This window comes from Pezoporus flaviventris, unplaced genomic scaffold, assembly GCF_033815535.1.
Source record: "Pezoporus flaviventris isolate CSIRO_AGI_PZ_B2104156 unplaced genomic scaffold, CSIRO_AGI_Pfla_v1 ptg000016l, whole genome shotgun sequence".
In the NCBI taxonomy this organism is placed as follows: Eukaryota; Metazoa; Chordata; class Aves; order Psittaciformes; family Psittacidae; genus Pezoporus; species Pezoporus flaviventris.
Window position 1 is genome coordinate 8,394,193 of NW_026892564.1, and position 24,681 is coordinate 8,418,873.

A 24,681-nucleotide genomic window follows, 5' to 3' on the forward strand; every position below is an offset into this window, starting at 1 on the left:
TTCTGAGGACTAGGTTTTCATGAGCAGAATACGCACCAGGGAAGCAGGAACTTTTCTAACAACTTCTGGTCCTCTTCCTACTCAACATGAGGAAATTAAACCCTCCACCTCCTCTGAGCATTTCCTATCCACTAGGGTATAGTCTTGGCTGGTGGTTAGGAAATTAAACCTTTTTCTCAAATTTGGGCACAAGTAAGTGGGAAGGAAAGGCTCCCAGGAAAATAAGGAAATGTTGCAGGAAATGTCTTGACTTTGCAAACCACTGGTTAGGACACTTAAGTGGATGAGGACAGATGAAGGTTTCTAGTTTATAAGGTTTTATTTGCTGGGATCATACACCTTACGTTAGGAAGTTATGCGTTAAAGCCCACCCACAATGCATACACTAAAGTGGGAACCAGAAAATAAGATTTCTCTGAAGGTTCAGTGCAGATGCTACTGCTAAATAAGTCATATTCCCATGCCACCCATATCTCCACTGCCTCATGCAACTGCATTTGCAGAGCCATCTGGAATACTAATATTTAGAGACTCCCTGCAAAATTACAGAGGTACTTCTAAGGTAAATACAGCTGAACTTTCTTCTCGTTTGGCTTTGTTTTGATGCCTTAGAAAGCCAAGAGTATTTACTAGTCTGAGCTCTCCTTTAAATAGCTTTATCACTATATGGTTCATTGACACCCAGGAATCAACTTTTGGACAAAAGAGCTCAGGGGAATGAATAATGTACGGATTTTTCTTCTGAGTGCTCCTTTTCAGATTTGGCTATCCAAGCCACCTAGCAGATGGTTAAATTCAAAAGTACTCTGTCATTTCCCTACTGGCTGCACTTCTAAGAGACTTAGGTAAGCCTTAGCTTAAGCCCTAAAATAGTTATGAATCCTCAAGTATTAGAAAGTATTTTTTTGGATTTAAGTCCTCTAACTCATTAACACCTCAAACTCCCCCTCTCCCTCCCAGTTTCTCTGTGCTGTCAGAGCTGTGTAAAAGATTTTTGGTATACAGACACCAATGTTCTGCTTTTCAGTTTATCAAGGCTTGGTGCTGAACTGCTGTGAAAACTTGGTCTCTATGGCTGACTGAATCAGGAGAAGTTGATAAAAGTACAGTTTAGAATGTCTGTAAAAGCCTAAGTATGGATATGATTTTCAAAGGTACATAGCTAAGCACCTTTGAGAAAACTAATGAAAATCCTGCCTGACTTCTAACTCTGTATCTCAAAACACATTTAAAAATGTGGCCAAATTTCTACTCTTCTGTTTTTAAAAATCATGGTAAAAATCACTCTTTTACTTAGTAATTTTCTTCCACATTTAGTTGTGAAGTTGTTTGTGTACGCTATTCATTTTGTCTACCAAAAATCATCTGCCTCGTAAGACTATTTGAACGTCACTTTTTTTTGCATATCAAGAGGATAAATAAAGATGTACCGATGGCCTATTTGTGCTTGGAAAAGAAAGACATCCAAAACTCCTGTCATCCACGGGAGATCAAACTAATGAATTGTTCTTATTTGAAAAAAATGTTAGCAGAAGTTCCCGACCATTTTAGTAAGGCTTGCCTTAACCTTCATTGCTTTAAATTTCTTAGTATGTTACCTACTGAGCTTCATGCCTGTAACACAGTAGAACTGAGTAACTGATGCCAGCATATGCTGTCAAAGCTGTTGATGTAAAGTTTGAAAAAATTCATTTGAACCAATTATAATGCTTCAGCTTACCAGGACTTTGGAAAGGAAAAGGCAGGCTTTACACTGATTTAGGGTGGCTACTGAAAAATCTTGTGCTGCTTTACAGCTGTTTGTGTTTTATGACCATTTCCAAGACATGATGTGTCTGTGTTAGCTTTGCTGGTCTTTGGGGATGCATAGATGGCAGCTCTCTGTGCCTTTTACAAACCCCAAATTTTCAGCTTCCTGGCAGCTTGCATGTAATTTCTTTCAAATACTTTTCACTGTAATAAGTTATTTCTTTTTCTTCCCCATCTCATCAAGTATCTTTATCAAGCTAACATGATTAAATCATTAAGTGATTTACTGTTTCTTATATGCACTATTTCTTCCATTCTGATTAGTTTGTGAGATACTCTCTAATTGCTGCGTTTTTCTCTCTTTTATATGGCTCGCAGATAATTCAGGAATACGTGCTATTTAAAATATTTTATTATCCCCATATAAAATTCACACAGAAATTGTTGACAAGAAACAAAAAACACAGACAATATAAGCATTGCTTGTTTCCTAGAGGCAAAAAGGTGGCATTCATTTATGCACAAGCAGAATAAACATTCAGTCAACACAGAATACCCCAGCAACAGCCAAAGCCTTTACTGATTCTGTGGCCATGTAGATGTTTAAACAAAACAGCACTAAAAAAACCCACCAAAATCTGAGTTCTACCATCATTTACATGATAAAATAGAAACTTCACCTGACGGAAATCAGTGGGGCAATGTGAAAATATGTCTTATTGGTATGTTGTGGAATAGCAGAATCTAACTCTGTGTGTTATAGACAGTTTTCACCTCTTAAGAAGTGTGTGAAATTAGAGAGACAGGAGGAAAATAAACATTCAGTGTACATGGAAAGATAAAACTGGCAGATGGAGAAGATGGCTTTTATGCTTCTGGGAACAAATAAAAATTAACAGAGAAAAAACAAAGGTAAAAATATAAAACCGAGTATGAAAGTTTTGCCTTTGACCAGAATGTTATCTTTCAATGAAACAAAGTTGGAATTGATACAGAACGCTATTGTACCACATGGATGTTTCTATCTCTGCCAGAAAAACTTGCACCATCCGTCCTTTTACCAAAAAATGGACTGAAATACTATGCACTACAGGAAGACTACTATTCTTTTCAATACATCAGACACAATCCTGACTATCAAAATACACTTCTCAGTCCAGTAAGATCAGCAATGGCCCCGAAACAGCACTTGTAACCAAGTCTAACCCAAAGATACTGAAGGACTCTTTAATTACTCTGTCATACTTTGGAAACCCAAGCTGGTAACATAAAATTTCATCACCATTAATCATATTAAGAAGCAGCTTAGAGCCCTCCTCTCCTCTCTTTTCTTTGGTTGCAATATAACATCATTAATAAATCTTTAGACAAGAAGCCCAAGCTCCTCCACCTCTCTCATCAAGCCGAGTACAATAATTTTATTATGTCTATAGATGGCAGCACTATTAATTTACTTCACCCTGTTATCAGACACATGACAAACAGCTATAAACAGCACACAGAACATGTGCTTATACAATGCATCTCATTTAGTATGCTTGATTGCTGCAATATAAGTCAAACAAACAAAAAAAACCAACCCATTCCCCCAGGGTTCTTCATATTTGAAGCAGATTTCATGGAAATTTAACTCAATTTCAGGAATATAATTGAACTAACAATCTGTTCTCTCAGACAAGATGTTCCCTGCTTGACACTACGCAGAGCTGGACAGAAGCCAAAGCAGATTTGAAGGTACCTCAAAGTGATGGTGAAAAACGACTGGGCTTTTCTGAAAGCAAGATGTGTGTGCTGGATAGGTCAGGCAGCAGCACTCTGGCTGATGCCAGTCTTCCCTTCCATTTAACCTATCGAGATTCAAATACACTGGGATAGTAAACAAATTAAAAATACAGCAAGCAGCATGTAAACAAGAAAAGCCAAAGTGCTTATTCTGTGAATGCTCTGCAGAAAGCAAACCTGTATGCAAATGCACAGCAATGGAATACACCTGGGGACTGCACTCTGTGCTGAAGTACAATGTCAACAGCCAAAATCTGCTTTCTAAAATCAAGGTATGGCTTAGGTTATTGAGATTCGGGTCCTCCTATATATAGAAAGCCATTAAAATAGAGGGGAAGTAATGGAATGATTTGGAGCAGGTATCTAGGCTTTTTTTTTTTTTTTTTAAGAAAAGGCATTTATTTGCTTTATCCAGACATTTGAAAAAGAGGGGAAAAAAAACCCAAGCCACATGGCAAGAAAAATGAGACTAGATTTAAATATGAATCAATGTATGTTTGTAACTGGATTTGCAATAAAACAAAGTACTTTTTTGGGGATGAGAGTGAAGGGGTAAGGGTGGTCCAAAGGAAACACAGTGTAGGTAATGATTCTGTTCCCTGTGTGCAAGCACCAGCCTGGTGACTGACTGCCCCCTTTTCCATCCCTTTTTAGTATATTGGCCAGTGTCAGTCAAACCTCACAGGATCACAGGCCTGTCAAGATACTGAATTCCTACAAGCTTTGTGAAAGTCAGCAGCCAGGTGGAATAGAGAGAGCCTACTAAGTATCCCTATCTGAGGTAAAAGCTGCAAAATGTTCTCACCTCTTATTGCACACCAGAAAATACATGTGTGTAAGAGATATTATGGATGTTCAAACTGTGTAAAAAGTTCCAGTTGAAGCACGTATTTTATTAGACATCAGAATATCCGGTCACACTCTGAAATTTAAAGGAAACTATGCTTTCTAATTCCACTGCTCACAGAACCCTATTTTAAATTACTAGAGGACTAATGTCTGCCTTCGGCTTTTGCCAACATTTAATAGAATGGAAACATTTCATCAGTGCAATACCTACCTCAAGGTTAAAAAGCTATGAAGTCCATATTCCTGCTACCTCATGGAACCTGAAGCTGAGGGTCATAATACCTAGACACTACAGCAATTGGTATTTCATAATATCACTGGCATATTAGGTACACAAAGAAAAATGTGCAGTGGTCTATACAGAAGATGTGCTTGTCTGAATAACTTCATCTACAAAAAAAAGATTAGCTATGCTTTGCTGTGGATTCCCTTACCCTACTTCATTTTGCTGTGAGATGAATTCAAACCCTGATCAAAAAGATTTAATCCATGCCCAAATTAGACAAAAGCAACATCTACAACATCTATCTCATACTTGAGTCTATTTCCTGACTAATTCAGGTCAAAGCACTCCATCAGTTTAGGAAATCATTCACTTTCTTACCCACAGAGACTACCAGACACAAAGACTGAGCAGAGCAGCAGATAGAAAAATTGTTCTTGTTAAGTGCTGGTTTCTGGTTTTCCAGAAGACAGACAGTAACCTCCTGAAGTAGATGTTCCTCAGCAATGCGGCACTATGGATTGTCTCCAGGAATGGCTGTTCCAGTCCCTGATTTCCACATCCAGGAAGGAGTTTGATCTGAAATTCTTTAAGCTTGCTTAGCCCCAGTGATAGTGACTTTAAATTTAAACAGCAGAAATCTCTCCCAGAAACACCTTAACTCCTACATCTTTCCAGATTCAGATACTAAATATGTTATTTGTAAAGTAACATGCATTTCTTTTTAATTAAACATTCCCCTCCTCTATTTTTTTATCCGTGAGGGAGCAGCCTGAATTAACTTCGCTCCCAACCAGCTGAAACAATTTGCAGCACAAGACTTGCTGATGTTGTCACATCCTTACATAAGCATTTCTTCACATCCCACATAGCCAGGGCTCCTGAACTTAAAAAACCCGCTATGTTGCATGCTCTCTTAATCACTACTTTTAGCATTCCTCAAATGTTGACAAGCATGTGATGGTTTGCTGATGGGAAGCAACTACTATAGCTGAGTACTTCAACTCAGCTTCCTGGAACTTACTGCAGAACACATCCTCTCATAGCAATGTTGTAATGAGACTGGCCCTGGAGCCAGCTGTACTGCAAAGATTTCTGAAGAAACTCAAAGAGAATTTAAGATGCTCTCTCACTATGGCTCAATCAGGATATTACCATATTCTCTTCACTGGAAAGGTGGATTTAACCTGCAGACCCGTATATGTAAAGAGTTCTGTGATACCACTGGGAATCTTAAGAAAACTGGGTCCCACAAATTGGGCTTGATAACAGAACCCTTAACTTCTCTGACCTGAAGCAGTTCCTACAGAGATGCTGTTGAGCTGCAGAGATTACATGTGAATCCTGAAATCCTTGTATGTCACTACTTACAGGACAGCAATTAAAATTTGGTTCTGCCTACTGTGAGATCGCCCACAGTTTTATAATGTTTATCTGTACCTTTATGTGGTTTTTGACAAACAAGAATTTGAGAGAGATTACGTTGTGACAAACCTAACAACACAGAGTTTACACATCCTCCTTTCTGCTTCACAAAAACAAAAAAAAAGTAGAAAACAGCAGAGGCTTGCTGTGGGTGGGATTCTTTATGACAACTTTCCTTTTAGGCATGTTTTGCAAGAAAACCTCTAAATGTTACCACTGCATATTGGTCAATTGTGTTATATAACATTGGAGTTTTGCAGTCAAATAAAGAAGTTTGCCTGTTGGCACACATACTGGACAGATGCTATGTGATCTGTGTTTTATTTCTGCATTTCCTTAATGAGAGTTATCTATTTTACTGTTCAATAATTATTACATTAACATCTAACGTGACAGGATGCAGCAAAGAAACTCCTGTACGCAAATTACTTTGATTTAAAGAGAGTAAAGGATGTTGCTATTCATAAACTTGAAGACAGCTCAGCAGAAATGAAAGGAATTCATGTGGGGAATGAGCAATAACATATTCATCAACAAGACAGAAAAAAGATAGCTTAATAAACACAAGAGTAAGAAAAACTTAATCTCCTCCTATGACTAGAGTCACTGCAGTAACAACGTAAAATGTAAGGATGTGTTCCTTCCATATTACCAGGTTTACTATTGCATTACATTAGTGATAGTTGCATCAGTTAAGCGAAGCACATCTTCCACCATCTTACCAACAAGACTGGTATAATGGAGGAAAAAAAACCAACCCCACAGTTTTTAACTTAAAACCAATCATACTGTTAAGGGAGAAAAAAAAAACCCCAAGATTCCTCTCTTTACCTTTCTAAAACAACTGCTTAGCACTTTAGGCGTCCCCAGTAAACTAAATAACTAAATAAAGGTGTTGCTTATGTGGATAATTCATTTATACACAGCTCTGTCTTCCCCTTGAATACATCTGGAAGTTTCACACAAGTGACCTTACAAAACTGTACCTGAAGAGCTCAGTTACTCAGTTTATTATATTATAGACATCTTAATGATCATACTGAAGACCCTCATGTAGACAAGCCACTGTGTTGACTTTCACAGCTAATAAACAAAAGCACAGGAATTAAATCCAGACACATTCTCACCTCCACCACACACAAACTTCTTTACAGGGGAAAAGTGGCATTTTGAGGATTTATATTTCGACCTTGTTGGCAGGTATTTTGCAGTTAAAACCCCATGACTGACTCAACTAGAACAAGGTGGTCCTATGGCAGTCTGGCCTGTGCTGGTGGGAAGAAACACAGCCCAGGTGCTGGCTTTTCTACCTTATAGATAGCATCATGGAAGTAAAATGAGGGGTAAAATATTTGGGAAGAGAATCCCACTAAGATGCATGTCACTGAGATGCACAAAAGGCACAATGACAATTAGCTGAATGCTGACACCTCAATCTCAATTAACAACAAGACTGTATTTCTTTCCTGGTTCTTCAAGAAGGGTAATGGGACCTTTAAATGCATTGATAAGAAAGAGGGCAGGACTTGACTTCCACCTTCAGTTACAAAGGTTTTGGAAAATAAATTTTGGAAATGGCAAGGGGAAAATTTTTTTCACGTGTGTTGAATGACAAGCATCTCACAGCTGCCAGTGGAGAGCTTCACTTGCCAAATGCATGAGCAGATTTGAACAACTATCGCCCATAAAGCATACACGTAAAGTAATGGTAACAACAAAGAACTAGAAACACCTGTTTTCCTATCACTATCCTTACACTGGAGTTAATGCTCTGTCACCTGAGATCTATTTTCAGCACTGTGTACCAGGGGAGACATGCAGTTCCCTTCTCAGCATGCACCCCCTGCTCCCTTCAGGGATAATTCAGGATCAGGGGTCTAATTTGTGAAATGTCTCTTTCCGTTGAGACACGCACACACAGGAATTACACTTTTTAAACAGCAGCAGGAGGTCTATAGGAAGTAACCACATAAAGATCTAGCAGAAACGAATCACCTTTTTTGGCCACATGGGATTAAGCAAACAAAAAAATGCATGTGAGATTTAAAAGTACTGGATAAACTTGAATTTAGAGATATTCCTATTTCTTCAGAAAGTCCTACAAACTTCATCAAACCTCAACCATGTTAACAGTACTAATAAAATGCTCATCATGCTGTCTTAAAAACCTGCATGGCTACACAGTCCTGAAAAGGAAATACCTTTTATTACATTTTCTTTATTTTCTCTGAACATTTAAGCACTGATCTAAACTGTATTTATAGAGATGAAAAAAGATATTTTCTTTTGAGCTCATTTTTTTTTTTTTGCTGCAAACTCATTAAAAGAAAAGATATGGGCCGCAATTTTCAGAAAGTAAAAAATAAATTAAACTTACTTGTAAGAGAACTGACTAATTTCCCTATGGGCTCCAGAATCTATCTACAGTATTCCTACATCCATTTTACAGCCACTCACATGGCTATGAAATTCTTGTAGGGCTTAAAAACCTAAAATATTAACCATCTCATTTTCATATAAGTAATTAACACACACATGTTCGTTCACACTTGCTTTGGGACTGCATTATCAAATGAAAACATACTATAACTTAATCAGGAAGAAGCATGCATACAAACACACACAAAATGCATTATTTAGTTGTGCCTATTCAAACACAAAATATAAGAAGGCTTCCTGCCCTCTGTTTTGGAGAAGGGAGGTTGGGGGGAAATGTGTAACGGTGATAAAATTGTGAGTATTGGCTGGCAGAGTTCACACAGATGGGTGCTGACCTCCTGTACCTTTGGTCAGCATGTTCAATTAAGGAGATGTACACATACGATAAGCTTTGTTTCCTTTTCAGAAGCTGTTCAAACACCTCCTGAGCCCAGGCATGTTTTTGACACACCGTTTTTCCTAAGGTTCCTCACAGCAATGCCTACAGGCTTTGTATCACCTCAGTGGTAATCAGCAGGCACAATCTTTTTCCTCATTTTAATCACAGGAGGAAAAAAAGAGCAGAACAATTTGACTCTGCTTCTTTGTAAGAATCGCCACATTTGGTGATTCATCTAATACAATATATTATTGTGTGCAATAGCCCGTAGCATATGATTCAGTGGAAATTGTGTACTTATTCCAAACCAGACAATTATGTGACAGCTTCTTCATAAGACTCTCCAAAATGTCCTGGAATATGAGAGTCTATGTAACCTTTAACATGGCTTCCATGATGAATACATTATAATTTGGAATACAATTTGATTTTGGAATTGCCTTCTTCAGCTTTTAACTTGAGGAAGAAAGTGGTCTGATGTTGAAGGCTTGAGTTGGGATAAGAAGAAACAGCTCTGTAAGACCTTATCTACCCACTGAAAGAGGACCATTTCAGACAAGACCCCCCTCCCTATTGCCCTGTCTTAGGGAAGATGTCACCAATGGGATGTTCTTCCAGGCAAGAGAAAGATTTTAACATAGTGGAGATTTGGTGACTGATCCCATCACCACTGTAGAAGCCCACAGTGAATTTCCTGTGATGCTGTGCGACCACTTCTCAAGCATTAGAGAGATGTATAGCTGCAGCCATCTCCTGTTGAAAGTTCTGCCAGTTATTACAGCAGAGATACTGAGACAGTAGATGTAGAAATCCTCACAGTAAGTAGAGATCTTAAAATATTTGCTGGTATTGATCTCTGTTGGATTCTTTAGGATTAGGCTAGGTGCAAATGCAGCTGCTCCAGTGGTGCTGTTTCTTGTTTATTTTTACTTTTGTCTTTTAATAAGGCTGTTTTCCCTTAATATTCACTGAGTTATGCTTACAATATGGCTTATAGCAAGGCCACGGCACTAACGGTGCACTTCTCTTCCCATAATATTGCATTTGTGTTAGCTAGCTTTTAAGGTTTCTTATGCTTTCATGAAGTTATTAAAGTGAATGCTCTGGCCGCATAATTCATGAGCATTCTTTCTGTCTTCAAAGAGCTGGTCTCTAAACAATTTTTAATTTTTCTGTCCTTTTCTAAGACATCCAGCCAAGCTTCTGAACTTGAATGCAATTTTTAAAATAAATGTCTAACTGTAGAAAACTAGCTTTATTTCTGCTATAGTACCATTTGGTCCCCAGAGATGGCTCTGAATTATAGTATTTGCTTGGCAGATACAGAGGTGCTGTGCATTTTCTATTTATAACTCATAAATATTGAGATTAGCTTTCACACATAATGGACTGGATTATGGGTTGGATTTTCTTTACAGCCATATCTGCAGCTTTCTGAAGAAGGAAAAAGAATATGGATCCAGTAAGAAACCTCTTCTCCTTCCAGCTCTTCCTAAGCATTTATTTGGCATAAATAGGTACAGTTTAGGATCTGCTATAATATTTGATACTTGGCAACAGCTTCTAAGGCAGTTGAGCCCATGCCAACTAGCTACCAGCTAGGTGCCAACTCGCCACTGATAGTCCGGGTCTGACAGGGGGAGTGGTGAGAGGCAGTGGTGCTGAGGGGATAAGGGCAGGGTACATTGCTACCAGGATACATTCCTGGTAATTAGTTTCACTAAAAGCTAAGCATACTAAAACAGAATCATAAACAGTTTGGGTTGGAAAGGACCTTAAAGATCATCTAGTTGCAACCCCCTGCTGTGGGCTCCACTAACCTTCCATTAGACCAGGTTGCTCAAAGCCTCATCCAGCCTGGCTGGGCTAGATATACCTAAAGAACAAAACCACAGTAGCTTTGGTATATTTTTTGAAGGAATAAGCCATCCTGAAATTAATCTCAGAAAGATGATAAACTATGTTTAGGCTTATACTCATTACCAGCTACTAAGAGATGACATTTTGATACAAAAAAGTATTCTGCCAGTAATACATACAGCCACTGACATTCTTAAAAAAAAAAGGCATTTAAGCCAAAGGGCCTGGGTAGGTAAACACCTGTAACAGCAGTCTGTTCAGCTACTAGCCCTAGTCTCTTCCAAAGCTGCAGAGGGAAAACACTTTTCAATGCCTTCATCAAAATAGGAAAAGCTGCTGGAAGTTCAAAGGAAAGCTTTTATTTCATGCTAGGAACAAAAATGAATACGAATGGAGGGTATAGAACTGCCTGCATAAATGTGTATTAATACTGGGAATCTTCCTATGCAATAAACAGAAGCACCGTGTTTATTGCAGAGACCACATTTAGCTGCTTGTCAGATGTCCTGAATTTATTGTTAAACAAGTATTTTTCTTTAGAAAGTAAAAGCTACAAATACAAATCAAGATTAAAATGAATTGAGATAAAAGTTTCATACTCATTTAAATCTCTATGTAAAATCACTACCAGTTTGATTTAAATGAGTATCTCATAGGGAAGCTGCAGATAATTCCTGCTCTCTTTCTGGAGCAGAAGGGATTGTAAGCCTAACTAATGTATCGTAATTCATAGACAACTCTTGTGAAACAAATGGCATTGCTGAGCTGCGTCGGGCTGTTATTGAGGGATTAGTCTGACTATGTCTCTACGGCCTGTTTGGAGAGACACTATGGAAAATTGATTTCAAAATCTTCCAGTTTTGCAAATCATCTAAATGAATTTAAAATAAAACCGAACAAGCAAACAAACAAAAACCAAACAGCAGAGTGTCTTCGGGGTCTAAGTTCCTTTGATTTGCAGTAAGACCTAAGATTCTAAGTCTTGTAGACACACTTGGTGAAGGATATTGATCTATAAAGCCATATAACCCAAATTAACAAATTCAGACAAATAAAAATAATCTCTTTATAACTTACCTTCCTATATATTACCTGCCAGATGTTCAATTCATTAAAAATGCATTTGAATATAATTTAAATAATTAAAATTCCATTTTAAAACATCCATAATTGTTTGCCAGAGGCTCTTGCTCACCAGAAATAATAGTTTCCACTTGTTGTGGACACTTGATAAGCTCAGGCTGAATAGTTCCAGTGTTGGAGCCAAAGTTTGCTTTAGTCACAGCCTGATGTTGCAATTAATTTTAAGACCTGGGACATTATTGCTCAGATGGGTGATCTGAGTTTTGTTACAAGGAGTCTAATGAATTTCATCATTAGTCTGTTGTTTTTTATTGTCGGTTTCTGAAGTAACATGTGATTGGCTTTTGACCGCTAGTAAGATTTATGGAAAAGTTCAAAATGCTGGAGACAAAGCCTTTCATTTTTTGCAAGTGTAGTAACAATCAGATAGGATATATATATATACTGATTAGTGGGATTAAGGTTTCACCAGCAGAAGCCCTACAGAAATGCCAGAAAAGATGGTACTCTCAATGTACTTTGATCAATCAACTGCTGTTGATAAGTATTTCTGTAATTGGGCTTTCTATCAGTACAACATAAATATACATGTTAAAAATCAAGCATGCATTTAAGTCTGATTGACCACAGTTATGAACTTAAGAATTTTCTAAGAATAAGTTTAGAAGACTGCAGTGTCAGCTGGCTTCATTTGGAGTTTGGCTCAGATGCCTCTATACAAACGCCCATAGTATGGGGGACAAACAAGAGGAATTAGAGATGTGTGCACATCTACGGGGGTATGATATAATAGGCATCACAGAAACATGGTGGGGTGGCTCCTATGACTGGAGTGTTGGAATGGAAGGTTACAGGCTCTTTAGAAAAGACAGGCCCGGCAGGTGGGGAGGGGGAGTTGCCCTTTATGTTAGGGATAGGCTGGAGAGTATGGAACTCTGTCTGGGGACAGGTGAGCAGTCCACAGAGAGTTTGTGGGCCAGGGTTAAAGGGAGAACAGCTCAGGAATGTTGCATCCCAACTAGAAGGAAGTGCAGCAGGAGGAAGGCCAGGAGACCTCCATGGATGGATAAGGAGCTGCTGAGGAAACTCTGAAGGAAGAAAGAGGCTTATAAAATGTGGAAGCAAGGACAGACGGCCTGGGAAGAGTACAGGGATGTTGTCTGGGAAGCTGGGGAACAGGTTAGGAAAGCCAAGGCCCAGTTAGAATTAAACTTGGCTAGGGGTGTGAAAGATAACAGGAAGGGATTCTGTAGATACGTAGCAAATAAAAGACAGACTAGGGACAACTTAGGCCCCCTCCAGAAGCCATCAGGAGAACTGGCTACCCTAGATTTGGAGAAGGCTGAGGTTCTGAATGACTTCTTTGCCTCAGTCTTCATTGGCAAAGGCTCTGACCACACCACCCAAGTCTTGAAAGGTAACACAGGGACTGTGAGCATGAAGACCTTGGGCCCACTGTAGGAGAGGATCTGGTTCGAGACCATCTTAAGAACCTGAATGTACACAAGTCCATGGGACTTGATGAAATCCATCCGTGGGTCCTGAAGGAGCTGAGGAATGAAGTTGCTAAGCCGCTGGCCATCATATTTGAAAGATCATGGCAGTCAGGTGAATTTCCCGATGACTGGAAAAAGGGAAATAGAACCCCCATTTTCAAGAAGGGGAAAATGGATGACCTGGGGAACTACAGACCAGTCAGTCTCACCTCTGTGCCTGGCAAAATCTTGGAGCAGATTCTCCTGGAAGGCATGCTAAGGCACATGAAAATCAACAAGGTGCTTGGTGACAGCCAGCATGGCTTCACTAAGGGGAAATCCTGCCTGACCAATTTGGTGGCCTTGTATGATGGGGCTACAGAATTGATGGACAGGGGAAGAGCAGTTGATGTCATCTACCTGGGCTTATGCAAAGTGTTCAACACTGTCTCACATGACATCCTTGTCTCTAAATCGGAGAGACATCAATTTGATAGATGGAGCACTCGGTGGATAAAGAACTGGCTGGATGGAACTAGATGATCTTAAGGTCCTTTCCAACCCTAACTATTCTATGGTTCTATGATACAAGAGAAAGCAGAGCCCTTTTCAAATGTCTGTGTTCTGCTTTTCCAGTATCTTCTCCAAAATATGAGAGAACAATGAAAATACATATTTTAAACTCAAAACCGAGACCTTGTCTAAAGTTTTCCCCATCTGTGTCAACTACATAATTTTCACCTCTTGCTAATGGCTTTCCCTTGGTGACAGTAAGTGCTGTTGATTCTATAGGTAACATTCAGCTGGAGATCACATTTGATTGTTAACATTTTCCACCTCCACTGCAACACAAAACTTGTGGTTTTGCAAAACAAGAAGCCAGTTTAGTACCTAGAGAAAATAACAAAACTAGTGAGGAAAGCATTCAGTAATCAAGATAAAATCCTGTCACCTTCATTACCACTTAACGTTACTGTACTTTGAGAGCAGGTATTATTTAGTGTGAATAATGACAACAGAATCTCAGCTTGATTTCAGATGTTATTTCCACATAATTTATTCAAAAGATAAATTCCCTAATGAAAGATACTGGATCCATTTTAAACCAACATTATTTAATCTATAATTACTGCCTCAGGAATACCGTACTAACTGCCATTTATCACTGTCGGTGACTTTTGAATTCCTGCTATAGCCACAGTATCCCATTGGGTTTGTTTGTCTCAGAGAACATGATGTTTCTAGTTTGGCATGGCCCTAAAAAAGGAGGCCAAAACCTGCCATCCCCTAGAAATATATTTCAACATCCTCTCTGTGCTTCATCATAAAGGAGAGTAGGCCCATTCACTTCCTCATAGTTATTTCCAACACAACACATTGTATTTTCCATGTGAAGTCTGTAGAAGGTCTTCAGTTCATTAATGCTTTCCTTCCCCTTTCCTTTTTTTCTTATGAGTATCTATTTTCCATCACATTTCTTGCAAAGCTTGGAAAAGAATATAGATGCTTTGGCTCTCGGAGCTACACTTCTGTCAAAAGACCCATGCTCTTCTTTACTATTAGAATCTAAGATGCCAGTTAGGAAGCAAATGTACTTAAGAACATTAATTCGCAATTGGTTGAGTAAGAGCATTAGGGAAACTTAGTTGTGTGTCTCCTAATCCAGCCTCCATTTTAGACAAGTAAAAGCTAGATTTGATTTAGGTAATGACTACAATATTTTGATGCCTTTTACTTTATGATGTCTGTTGCTGTACAGTAGAAGACTTTAAAAGGAAGTAAAAGAAGATAACTGGTTACTGGTAAGAAACTTCGTCTCCTCTCACTTTGTGAAGGTCCTCCTATTACTGTTCATTACAAGTGGCAAACAAGATCTTCAGGTCGCTTTTAGCAGGTTCACATTTCTTTGTGTATTTTGGTTACAAATTCCAGACACAGCAGAGAACAGAAGCCTACATGGAGCCCCACCAGGACCCTAGGACACAGCCCTACTGTCACATGTGCTGACCGCACCATCCTTTAGAGATGGCATACATCATCTCACTCATGCTGTGTAGAGCCCTAGTATGAGGAAAGACTACAAGGAATATTTGTAGTTATGTTGGAGATATCAACCTCACTGACTACCACAACTGCAAGACTGTAATTTTGATTGCAGGTGTACATGCAAATGTAGAGCACTCCCAACTGTGCGCAAGGAAGCAATCACACCTGAGCCCTTCAAATGTAGAGACAATTACCCTAGCACCTCAACCAGCAGTCAGCATGGTGACCTGTCATGAGATCCTCTATTATGTATGAGTAACACTGCAGGAAAACACTCATGTTTTGTGAGATCATACAGACTATAGGAACTGTAGTCAGATTTTTTTTCCTCTTGCTTGAATAGTCTGTATTTATCTCCAGGCAACAGGAGAGAAGGAGAGTACAGAGAGCTTGCACTGTGATCTGAATGTTTAATTCTTCAGACCTTGCTTTGGAAAGGAATGCCATGTATAACGAAAATCGTTTTTTTTAAAGCTAGAATGAATTCTGATACACTCAGTCATGCCCTAACTTTCAGAAAACACAAACTCCTTTTTTCAGACAGTGAACAAGAGTCGCTACCTTCTCAACCGAGAGTTCTTCGATAGCAAATGAGTTTACTTTATGCCTTTACAAGCCTGCAAAATCTACAAGCAGATTTTCATGCACATACCTGATAGTCCACCAACATCCATCTTTTTCAGGTTCTTTGCCTCCAGAATGACGACAGTCAGTTTGCCAGCAGTAGGCACATAACGGAGGGAGAAGCAAATATCACCCAGTTTTTCTTGCTGTGAAAACAAACAAGGCATGGTGTTATACTTTTGTAGTCTTCTGGTACCTTTTAAAAATGCAGTTTTGAAAGCTCCACAGAAAATGAAGAGGATTACATCTCAAACTCCTACTGTTTAACAAAACATTCAAACTGACACCATGAGATATCAGACACAAGTTGCCAGCTTAAATCCTTGATAACTTCAAGTCTGTTGCAGCAACCGGAGTCCACAGCAACTACCCAGCATGGAGGCAATGATACATGCTGGCTGCAAAATACCTTATACTGCTCAGGATTTCATCCCTGATAGTTGGGGTTTCACAAATACTGTCTGACTTTAAATAAAGTCATGACTATTTTTTCCCCAGGTTGTGTTTCAGCAGAAATCAATTAACACACATGCATAGACCACTATGGGACAAAACAGTAACGTGGGTGTTTCTCACCACACTTTGTCACGGAAGCAAAAAGTATTAAAAACACAAAGCACAAACCATTCAGTATACATATAAAAAGACTTGTCTCCTATCTAACAGGGGGAAAAATAAATAAAAGGGCAGACACAGACCAGGAAAGCACACAGTGCATCCCTTCTCATATCAGAACAGCTAGAAGGATTTGCTTTCACCTTCAGCCTTGTAGCCCAACCTCAGGGCTCCTGCCAAATGCAACCTTTCACTATTCATTTCTTAGTACATTCCTAAAAGCTCTGGCAAAGAGGAAACGGCTGAATTATGTTCAGAATTACATGAACTTTGTTTTAAAAAGGAAGAAAATAGATCTGAACTTACAGACACAAAAGAGAGAATAACAGGAGAATACTACTTAGAAATGATCACTAGGATGATCCAAGCTGCTTTTCTCATTCCTTTCAGGTACAATGGTATCTCTAGGGGAGTAACAAGGTTGCTTCTGAGGCAAGAGTAAGGTTACACTGAACAGTCCAATAAAGCATTTCAGACAGCAATGTTCCCCTTTCAAAGACAGTAGTTCTGGCATGTCTGTTTCCAGAATTCATCCTGGCAGTAAAGTACATTCCCGTAAAGATGTCTCTCTTCTGAATAAACTGGAAGGTTGGTTGCTGAAGTTTTGGGGCTGTATCCAAGCTTTTTGTTAAGACACTACGTAATTTTTTGCAAGAATTATTTATGTTTTCCCCATTCCACAAATGCAAAAAGAATCTGGCAATTTACCAGGTTTGAAGAGCCAACCTGAAAGAGGTGAAGTTAGAACCTTACCTAAAAATCTGAGGAAGCACTCCTGAGGCAACTGGCTCACATATTCATGGATGCAGTGGGTAATTCCTAGATAAAAGACAGCCCATGTCCTAACGACTTTATCATCCATGTAAGAGGAACCCAAATATTCCTTTCCAAATGGGAGCTCAAGCTTCCAAGTCATTTAAGAGAAACTAAACTTCATCCACTAAACCAAGTTTTCAGCATCAGCAGCAGTTCTCTCAATAGCTCTTACACATAATCACTTTTTATCCAAGTTTGGATAAGCTTCTGCATTATACCTATTTGAAGCATGCATGCCGGATACTCAGCTATGCTTCAGAGTTTACATCTTCCTCCTTTACCAAAAGGTGTGTGAACTTGTCTTAGAAGACATCCTTGGGGATGCAGAATCCTTTGTTATGCCCAACAATGAACAGGCACCATACGTATTAAGAATGGTACCGCGAAGTTACCTTTCCTTTTACTTTTAAAAAACTTTTAAAACTGCAACAATAACGCAACACCTATAAAGTGACAGACTCTGAAGTGATTATTACAAGTTGGGAATGAGACCCAGGCATGTAATAGATGTTTTTCAGGAACTATAAGCTCAGTGATCACCAGCAGTCAGGAAACATACGTAACACAGAGTTCGGAAATGCACAGGAAGAGCATAACAAAATAGCTCATGGTTTTAAATGTGTGTATCACATAAAAATGTTGTCAGAATGCGCATGTGCCACTATCTTGAAAACTTACAGTGCCCTTCCCACCTCAAAAAGGGTATGGTAGAATTGGGAAAGATTCCAAGAAAAGCAGCAGGAATGATCAAAATTACGGCACAGCTTCTGCAGAAGGAACGGCTAAGAGGATTAGGAATCAGCAGGCTGCAAAAGGGTTGTTGGGTAGCAGTATCTTGAAGATCTCTATCTGACCCAGGAGGGCTATAAGAACAGATCCTAGAATCAGAAAATTTACATTTTTAACTTGTATCTAACAGTAGGTATCTCTGATAGCATGGACTGCACTGTTGTGGAAGGACTTCTTCTTCCCTGTCTGCATATACTGTTATGAACCCCAGTGTAGATTCAGATCATGGAAATAGGATTTCAGCTGTGCAATCTGCATAGCTCATGCTTGGCTCTAACTGAGCTTGTAATGGCACGGTGACAGCAAAACATGCTCCTGTTTCCCCAGTATTCGGATTTGAAAGTCCATATTGGCCAGGCTAATGGTGAAGTTGATTTATCACTTGCAGCTTGTTCAGAATGGAAGAAATCAATTGCTTATTGATTTGTGTTATCATGATCACAGCTCACCCAGCCGCCCAGTGTTCTCCACGGACACTATTACCTGGTATTCTTGGTTTAAAATAGCCTGGTTGATTCATGGGGCTCTGTATAAGACTGAAACAGGGTATATTTGAAAGCTTCTTTTAGTACTCCATCTTAGAGACCTTTGTACTCATGTATCACCTGATATTTAAGGGCTCTGCACTCACCTCTAAATTCACTAGACAGAGCTGTGGTTGTAGCAGCACGGGAAGTTTTATTCCCTTGTATTCATCAGAGATGTACCTCACTGACAGAATATCTAAATATCTATTTTTGAAGGTACAGTTAAATCAATACCATATTGTTCCTTTGAGTGGATTTTTGTCTTATTTTTCTTCTTTTTTTTTTACTTGTGCTAAGACTCGAGTGTGTTTGGTAAGCATAAAATAGTGTTAGGATTGTTGTTTCTGATCTGAGTGCTTCAGCAGAGGCTGGAGGAGGTTCTTTACAAATATGTATGTAAATTCTTCGCGGCAGTTATGCCACTAAGACCATCACCTCTCACCAGCCTTTCTCCATCTGCAATCATGTTATGCTTCTGTGCAAATACTGCAATTGTCTACACAGAAGAGTAATTTTATGGGAGAATTTAATGCATTTTAGGCTCTTTTAATGCCTTTTAGCTGCAGGAAGCTTGGAGAAGAAGCCAGCATCATGTAAACAGCCAGTTTTCCACAGATCACCAGCAAGCCATGAGAAATGCAGCAGATGATGGCCTCATTCCAGTGAATAACTTGAAGAAAAAGCAGAAGTGTCTCTTTAAATGCCTACAGAATCACATTTAGTACTTTTTTGTTGCTATTAAAATCTGTATTAGCTGCATTTCTTCAGTATTTCTTGTACTTTTAACATTTTCTCTCTGCTTGACTGCCAAAGTTTTCCATTTCTAAGCTTTTTTTTTAAATATATGTCAGGCAAAATACTCCAAGTGGCAGCACTGAAATGAGGGAACAAAATGCAATCACTAGAGGTGTGGTTTGGAGGAGATAAACCCCTGCAGGGCTGCAAGGTACAGATGAGTGGTTTTGGTGTGGTGATTATCTCATGGAGGTGCCTTATTGTTATTATTAATTTCTTTCAGTCCTATGTATAAACAATTTATGTTAGTAAATTGCTTTGATCTCTGATGGAAACTGTAAGTTAGTGTTAGGAACTTCCAACTGGGAGGTTCACACACATTAACCTATTAATGTATAATGCCTAAACACCAGTCAAAAGACTCTCTCCATCTAAGCAACTTCGTAACTTTACTACATTTAAAGAGGATGCAATGGAGCAGAATATAAATAACACAGTGCTGCTAACATTTATTCAGCTTAGAAAAGGCTATCTGAAATCCTGTTGAGAACTTGGACTTATTAAAGGTGACTCTAAGCAGCTCCTGCTTGTCTCATTTTTCTTCTCGTATTTGTCAGTAGTCATTTTTGCCTCTATAGTACACTCTCCTAATGAGCTTCAGAGAAAAATGCTATTTATGCAGGTTACTCTCATTCACACTGCAGAATCTTTAACAGAGATATCCATCTTCTTAATATAAACATTCTCCACATTTTTGTGGAAGATATGAGAAAGCTGATCTTTGCAGCTGTCTTGGTAAAACAATACCAAAATAATGAGCCACAGAGCCGTATGCTTTTCCTAATTGGAACTATGGCTCCAAAATAGTCAGTGGAGGAAGTATATAAACACAGAGAAGTGGGTTTCCAACTTCAGTACCTGGTTTTGATTGTGGATATTTGCATAAGGCTGAGAGACACACACAGCATGTGGTTTATGGGTGGCAATCCAAAATACAATTTTTTCACCAATCAATATTTACAGTGGAAACTCATAATGTTCATTGTATAGTTTTTGCACCAACCAAATGTTTTAAAACTCTGCAGAGAGAACAGGGACAACATAAAGGTGGGTCATAAGGAAACCCATGTAAAATTTAATGACAGAATCTCCAGTCCCAATTCTCACATCCATGGGCTTCAGACATTTCTGAGACCATTGTATTCTGTCAACACACAGAGATCGCAAATCCAACAAATTTCTTTTCTAGGCACACAAACCATAAATACACTAATCTGCAAAGGTGGCACAATAGTAACAGTAGCAGAATCACATGGATGCAGAAACGGATGACATAGACCGGCCACAACTTCAATTAAACCAGCACCGCAAATGTGCAGAATTAGCAAACCATACACGTAGCTGGGATCTACAACTGGGAAAGTATTGTTCCTCCAGGCACCTAGGACAAATAGAGATCATACCGGCAAAAAGAAATACTTGTTTGTTGGGCTTCCTTTTTTTCTTTAAACCTGAAATTTTATTGCCACAACAGCTATCTTCAATATTACCAGCTTCCAAGGCATTGCACTTTTGGTAAATACATGGTTAAAGAGCAAAGCAGAAAATTTCAGATCTGCAATATGTATAGTCATAAAAGACAATGTTTTACGCTTGCACATCAGGGACCAGATGACCTCACAACAGGAAAACGGTTCTGCCACAATTAGACAAAGGAGTGGGAAGAGAGCAAGAAGCTCCTAAAACTCAGTTTGCAAAAATAGGCTAAAAATAGATGGTGCAGCAGGGAAAGATAAGGAAGAATCAGAAAGAGAAAGAAAAGCTGGAGCTAATGTGACCCATTATTATAGCACTTTTTGCAACTATCAAGTGATTATGTCTGCACACCAAGCACCACTGTACCCCACAAAGTCTATGAACTACTTTTGGAACAAAGTACTGAGAGCAAACAGGACAGGCAGAGCTCTCCCCAGCAATTTCAATCAAAAGGCTGATTACAGAAGTAGCTATTTCAGACTTTCAAAATGTTAACTATAAACCCAGTCAATATAAACCTAAGGACTTAACTAAGCCATTAATCTGACAAGCAGAATAATTCCTTTGCTGTCTAAAAGTATTTAAGGCCCATGAACAGGGCAGCCACACTGTTATACAGCTAGCAGTAAAGAGGTTCTAAATGCTTCTGGAGAGAAGGAAGAACCTTCTTCATGATTATACCTACTGTGATTTTGAAGAAAATATTTTAAACCAATAAAATATGAACAGACAAGTTCACTCCTACTGCATGTTTCTTTATTCACAGGAATAATCCACTTGTTTTACAAAATGGAAATACAGTGTCTGTGATCAAAAGTCTCTCCTGTTTGCTTTTACTAACATTATTTCAGAAGTGTGTTCATAGGTTATACCCTCTCCAAATGTGCAATCTTGGCCATAAAAGGAAGCTCCTGTTCATGTAAAGTGTTGGGTTACAAGCCACATAATAAGTACCTTGAGAAGCAAAGCAAACTGAAATAGGTTACAGTAGGAGATCTTGGAAGAAACAGAGGGTTTTGGAGGCAAAGATCCAGAGAGCTCGTTTTGGACGCCATAAAAAAGGGACTAGCAGTGACAACAGGCTTAAGAAGAGATGGAAAGGAGATTGACACTGGGTGAACAGAGAACAGAAATAGAAGCAAAGGTCCATGTGTTAATTTTTAAAAGGGATTAGTTTTAGGGCAGACAGCTATCTTTCAAATGAAGAGAATTTATTAAAGATATCAGGAGGTGGTATCTGTCAGGATGCAGTCATGGTATAAAGTAGGAGTGAGGAAAAGCCAAAAGAAACGGTTTAATTGCACGTCCCTTTTGACTGATTTCCCTACTACAATCCTACTCTCTGACTCCTTTGTGATACAATTCTGTATGCCAGCATTACTTTTTACCTTCGCTTAAAGGGAACAGACCTAGCAGGATCTTCCTGTTGAAATAAAAATCTCTTATTTTCTTTTCCTTCCCTCCCCCATCCCTCTGAACGGCACTACTTGACATAGATAGTCTTCAAAAATCTGTCTTCTTATTGCAATATATAGAGAGAAATGTAGTAAATCACATTTCTTTTTACTGCCCTAACTATGTAATATTCTCCAACACAATGGTAAATGGGATTTGAAAGTAAATTGGGCAGTATTTTGAACCAGTCAATGTTATTAAAAACTTAACAAGTCAGGTTTTGTTAGCTTCCTCCGTTTAGTCCTTTTCATTACATTTTTAACTGTTTAGAGAAAGCATTTCTATTACCGCTTTCAAAAAAGCAGAGAACATGGAAAAAGAACATTGTTATTAGTAGAAAATGACACTTCACAGTCATCAGTTTAAAAGCATTACAATCAGCTGCCTCTTGCAAAATGAGAAACACTGTGGCTGAAGGCACTTGAAATCAAAGATTAGCAGAAATGCACTCTTTGATTTCCAGACAAGAGGCTATGCTAGCAAACATACCAAGTTCTTAATTAAACAAGAAAATGAATTTCTGAAATAAATGAGAGCGGAAGGAACGAATTAAAAGAAATATACATGCCTGGTTTTCTGTAATTCTGCCTACCCACAAATGCTTGCAGCTGGCTGTTCTGCTTTAATGAGTGCATCTTGCTCTGTTTTGCCACTTGGCTTCTCCTCAGCTCCTGCCCGATCATATTTCGAAATGTCACTCACATTTATACAGGCCAGTGCACAAACCAAAATTAATTTAACTGAATGGCACATTAATATTATTACTTTTGACAGCATGGAAAACTTATTAACTGTAGCATTGTCACAAGGCTAGTCTTCTAGTGAGCAGCCCCAGTACAACATTGAAAGGAAATGTAATACACTTGAAAGATTTTTTTTTTTTTTTTTTGCTTATCAGACACCATGAGAAGTCAAATTATGAAGCTTTTCCATAATTACTAGAGTATTATATCTGCATTGCAGTCACTCTACAGAAAGTCCTTCTCCTGTGATAGGGTACAGGAAGGCACAGTACAGTACCCTTACTTGATGTGAAAACACCTCTTGTAATAAGTATGGGCGCCTTAATGCTTAGTTAATGCAGTTTCTACTACTAAGGGTGTCTTAGTTTCAAAAAGCAACTGACTCCAAAGTTTGAGACTGGAATTGCAGCATACATCAGAAAATATACAGGATTGGTAGGCAGCAAAGAACAGTAACTAAAAATCAAATCCCTTAGTGATACCTTACTTGTAAGATGTACCAATGAATGTGGTACTGTATTAAAAACCTGGCATGAACAGAGTCCTTGCTACAATGACCATACATTATTGCTTGATGAAAGCCAGAACGGATTAAACAAGCCAGTGGGTGGGAATGGTTGGCATAATAGCTGCTGAAATTCAGTAACCCCAGGGAAAGACTGTGAGGTGAATTCAGTGCCTCCATTACTGAAGCCATACAGTATATTTCTATTTGCTCTGCAAGAGCCACAAAGGGAAACTCAGAGAAATTTATGGGTTACCTTTGTAGCCAGCTATCTTCTTCCCTTTCCTCTGCAACAAGACAAAAAGAACTTGCACCTTGTACCAGTCCCAGATACCTTATATATAAACGGTGCTTTCTTCAGTGACACTAGCACCACCTGATTCACTCAACTCCTGCAGACAGATGTCCTCCTTTCTCGTTTCTTAATGCTGCAACACCAGTCCAGCTTTCATGTTCCTCCATCATATCCCCCAGCTCCCTTCCACGAACCCAGTTACAAACCCCCTACAGTACAGCAGCCACCTTCAGAATGTCCTAAACTGGCGATTAGGCAAAAGGCAGCACATGACATCGTTGTTTTAAAACTAGAGACCTGCTGGTTAGCTAAAGGCAGGCCAGCAGAACACATGAGGATCCGGCATGTGCTTAAGGGTTTCCAGCGAACAGGGCAAGAATCTGAGTATCTATCCTCTTTAAGGCAGCACTCTCCATTAAACTTACAGGAACCTTCTTACCATGCTCCCCAGCTTCCAGGGCAGCATACAACACAATTCTCTGTGAAAACCATCTCATACCTTTATTTTCACAAGAAGACAACTTCTTGTGAAAAAGGCAGATCAAGATCCTCACTGCACAGCAATCACTGTGATGACCTGGAAAGAACTCCAGATGAGGGTACTGCACAGCAAAATGAAAAGGAGCTGGATTTGCTAATGGGAAAATCACAGACAGCTGATGTAAGTTAACAGTTGACAGATGAAGTCTTGTAACAAGACAGTTCTTCACCTGTAATTCATCAAGATGAAG

At 39.0% G+C, this 24,681-nt stretch overlaps 1 protein-coding gene across 5 annotated transcripts in view; it reads right to left on the reverse strand.

Annotated features, from left to right (window-relative positions):
- The window catches only part of SYT1 (synaptotagmin 1), a 272,094-nt gene that overhangs the window by 36,117 nt on the left and 211,296 nt on the right, over positions 1-24,681 (reverse strand). For all 5 annotated transcript variants that reach the window (XM_061454714.1, XM_061454710.1, XM_061454712.1 and 2 more), the window contains one exon: positions 15,963-16,080. In XM_061454714.1, the coding sequence (XP_061310698.1) occupies positions 15,963-16,080 (118 nt within the window). The remainder of the gene's footprint in view (positions 1-15,962; positions 16,081-24,681) is intronic.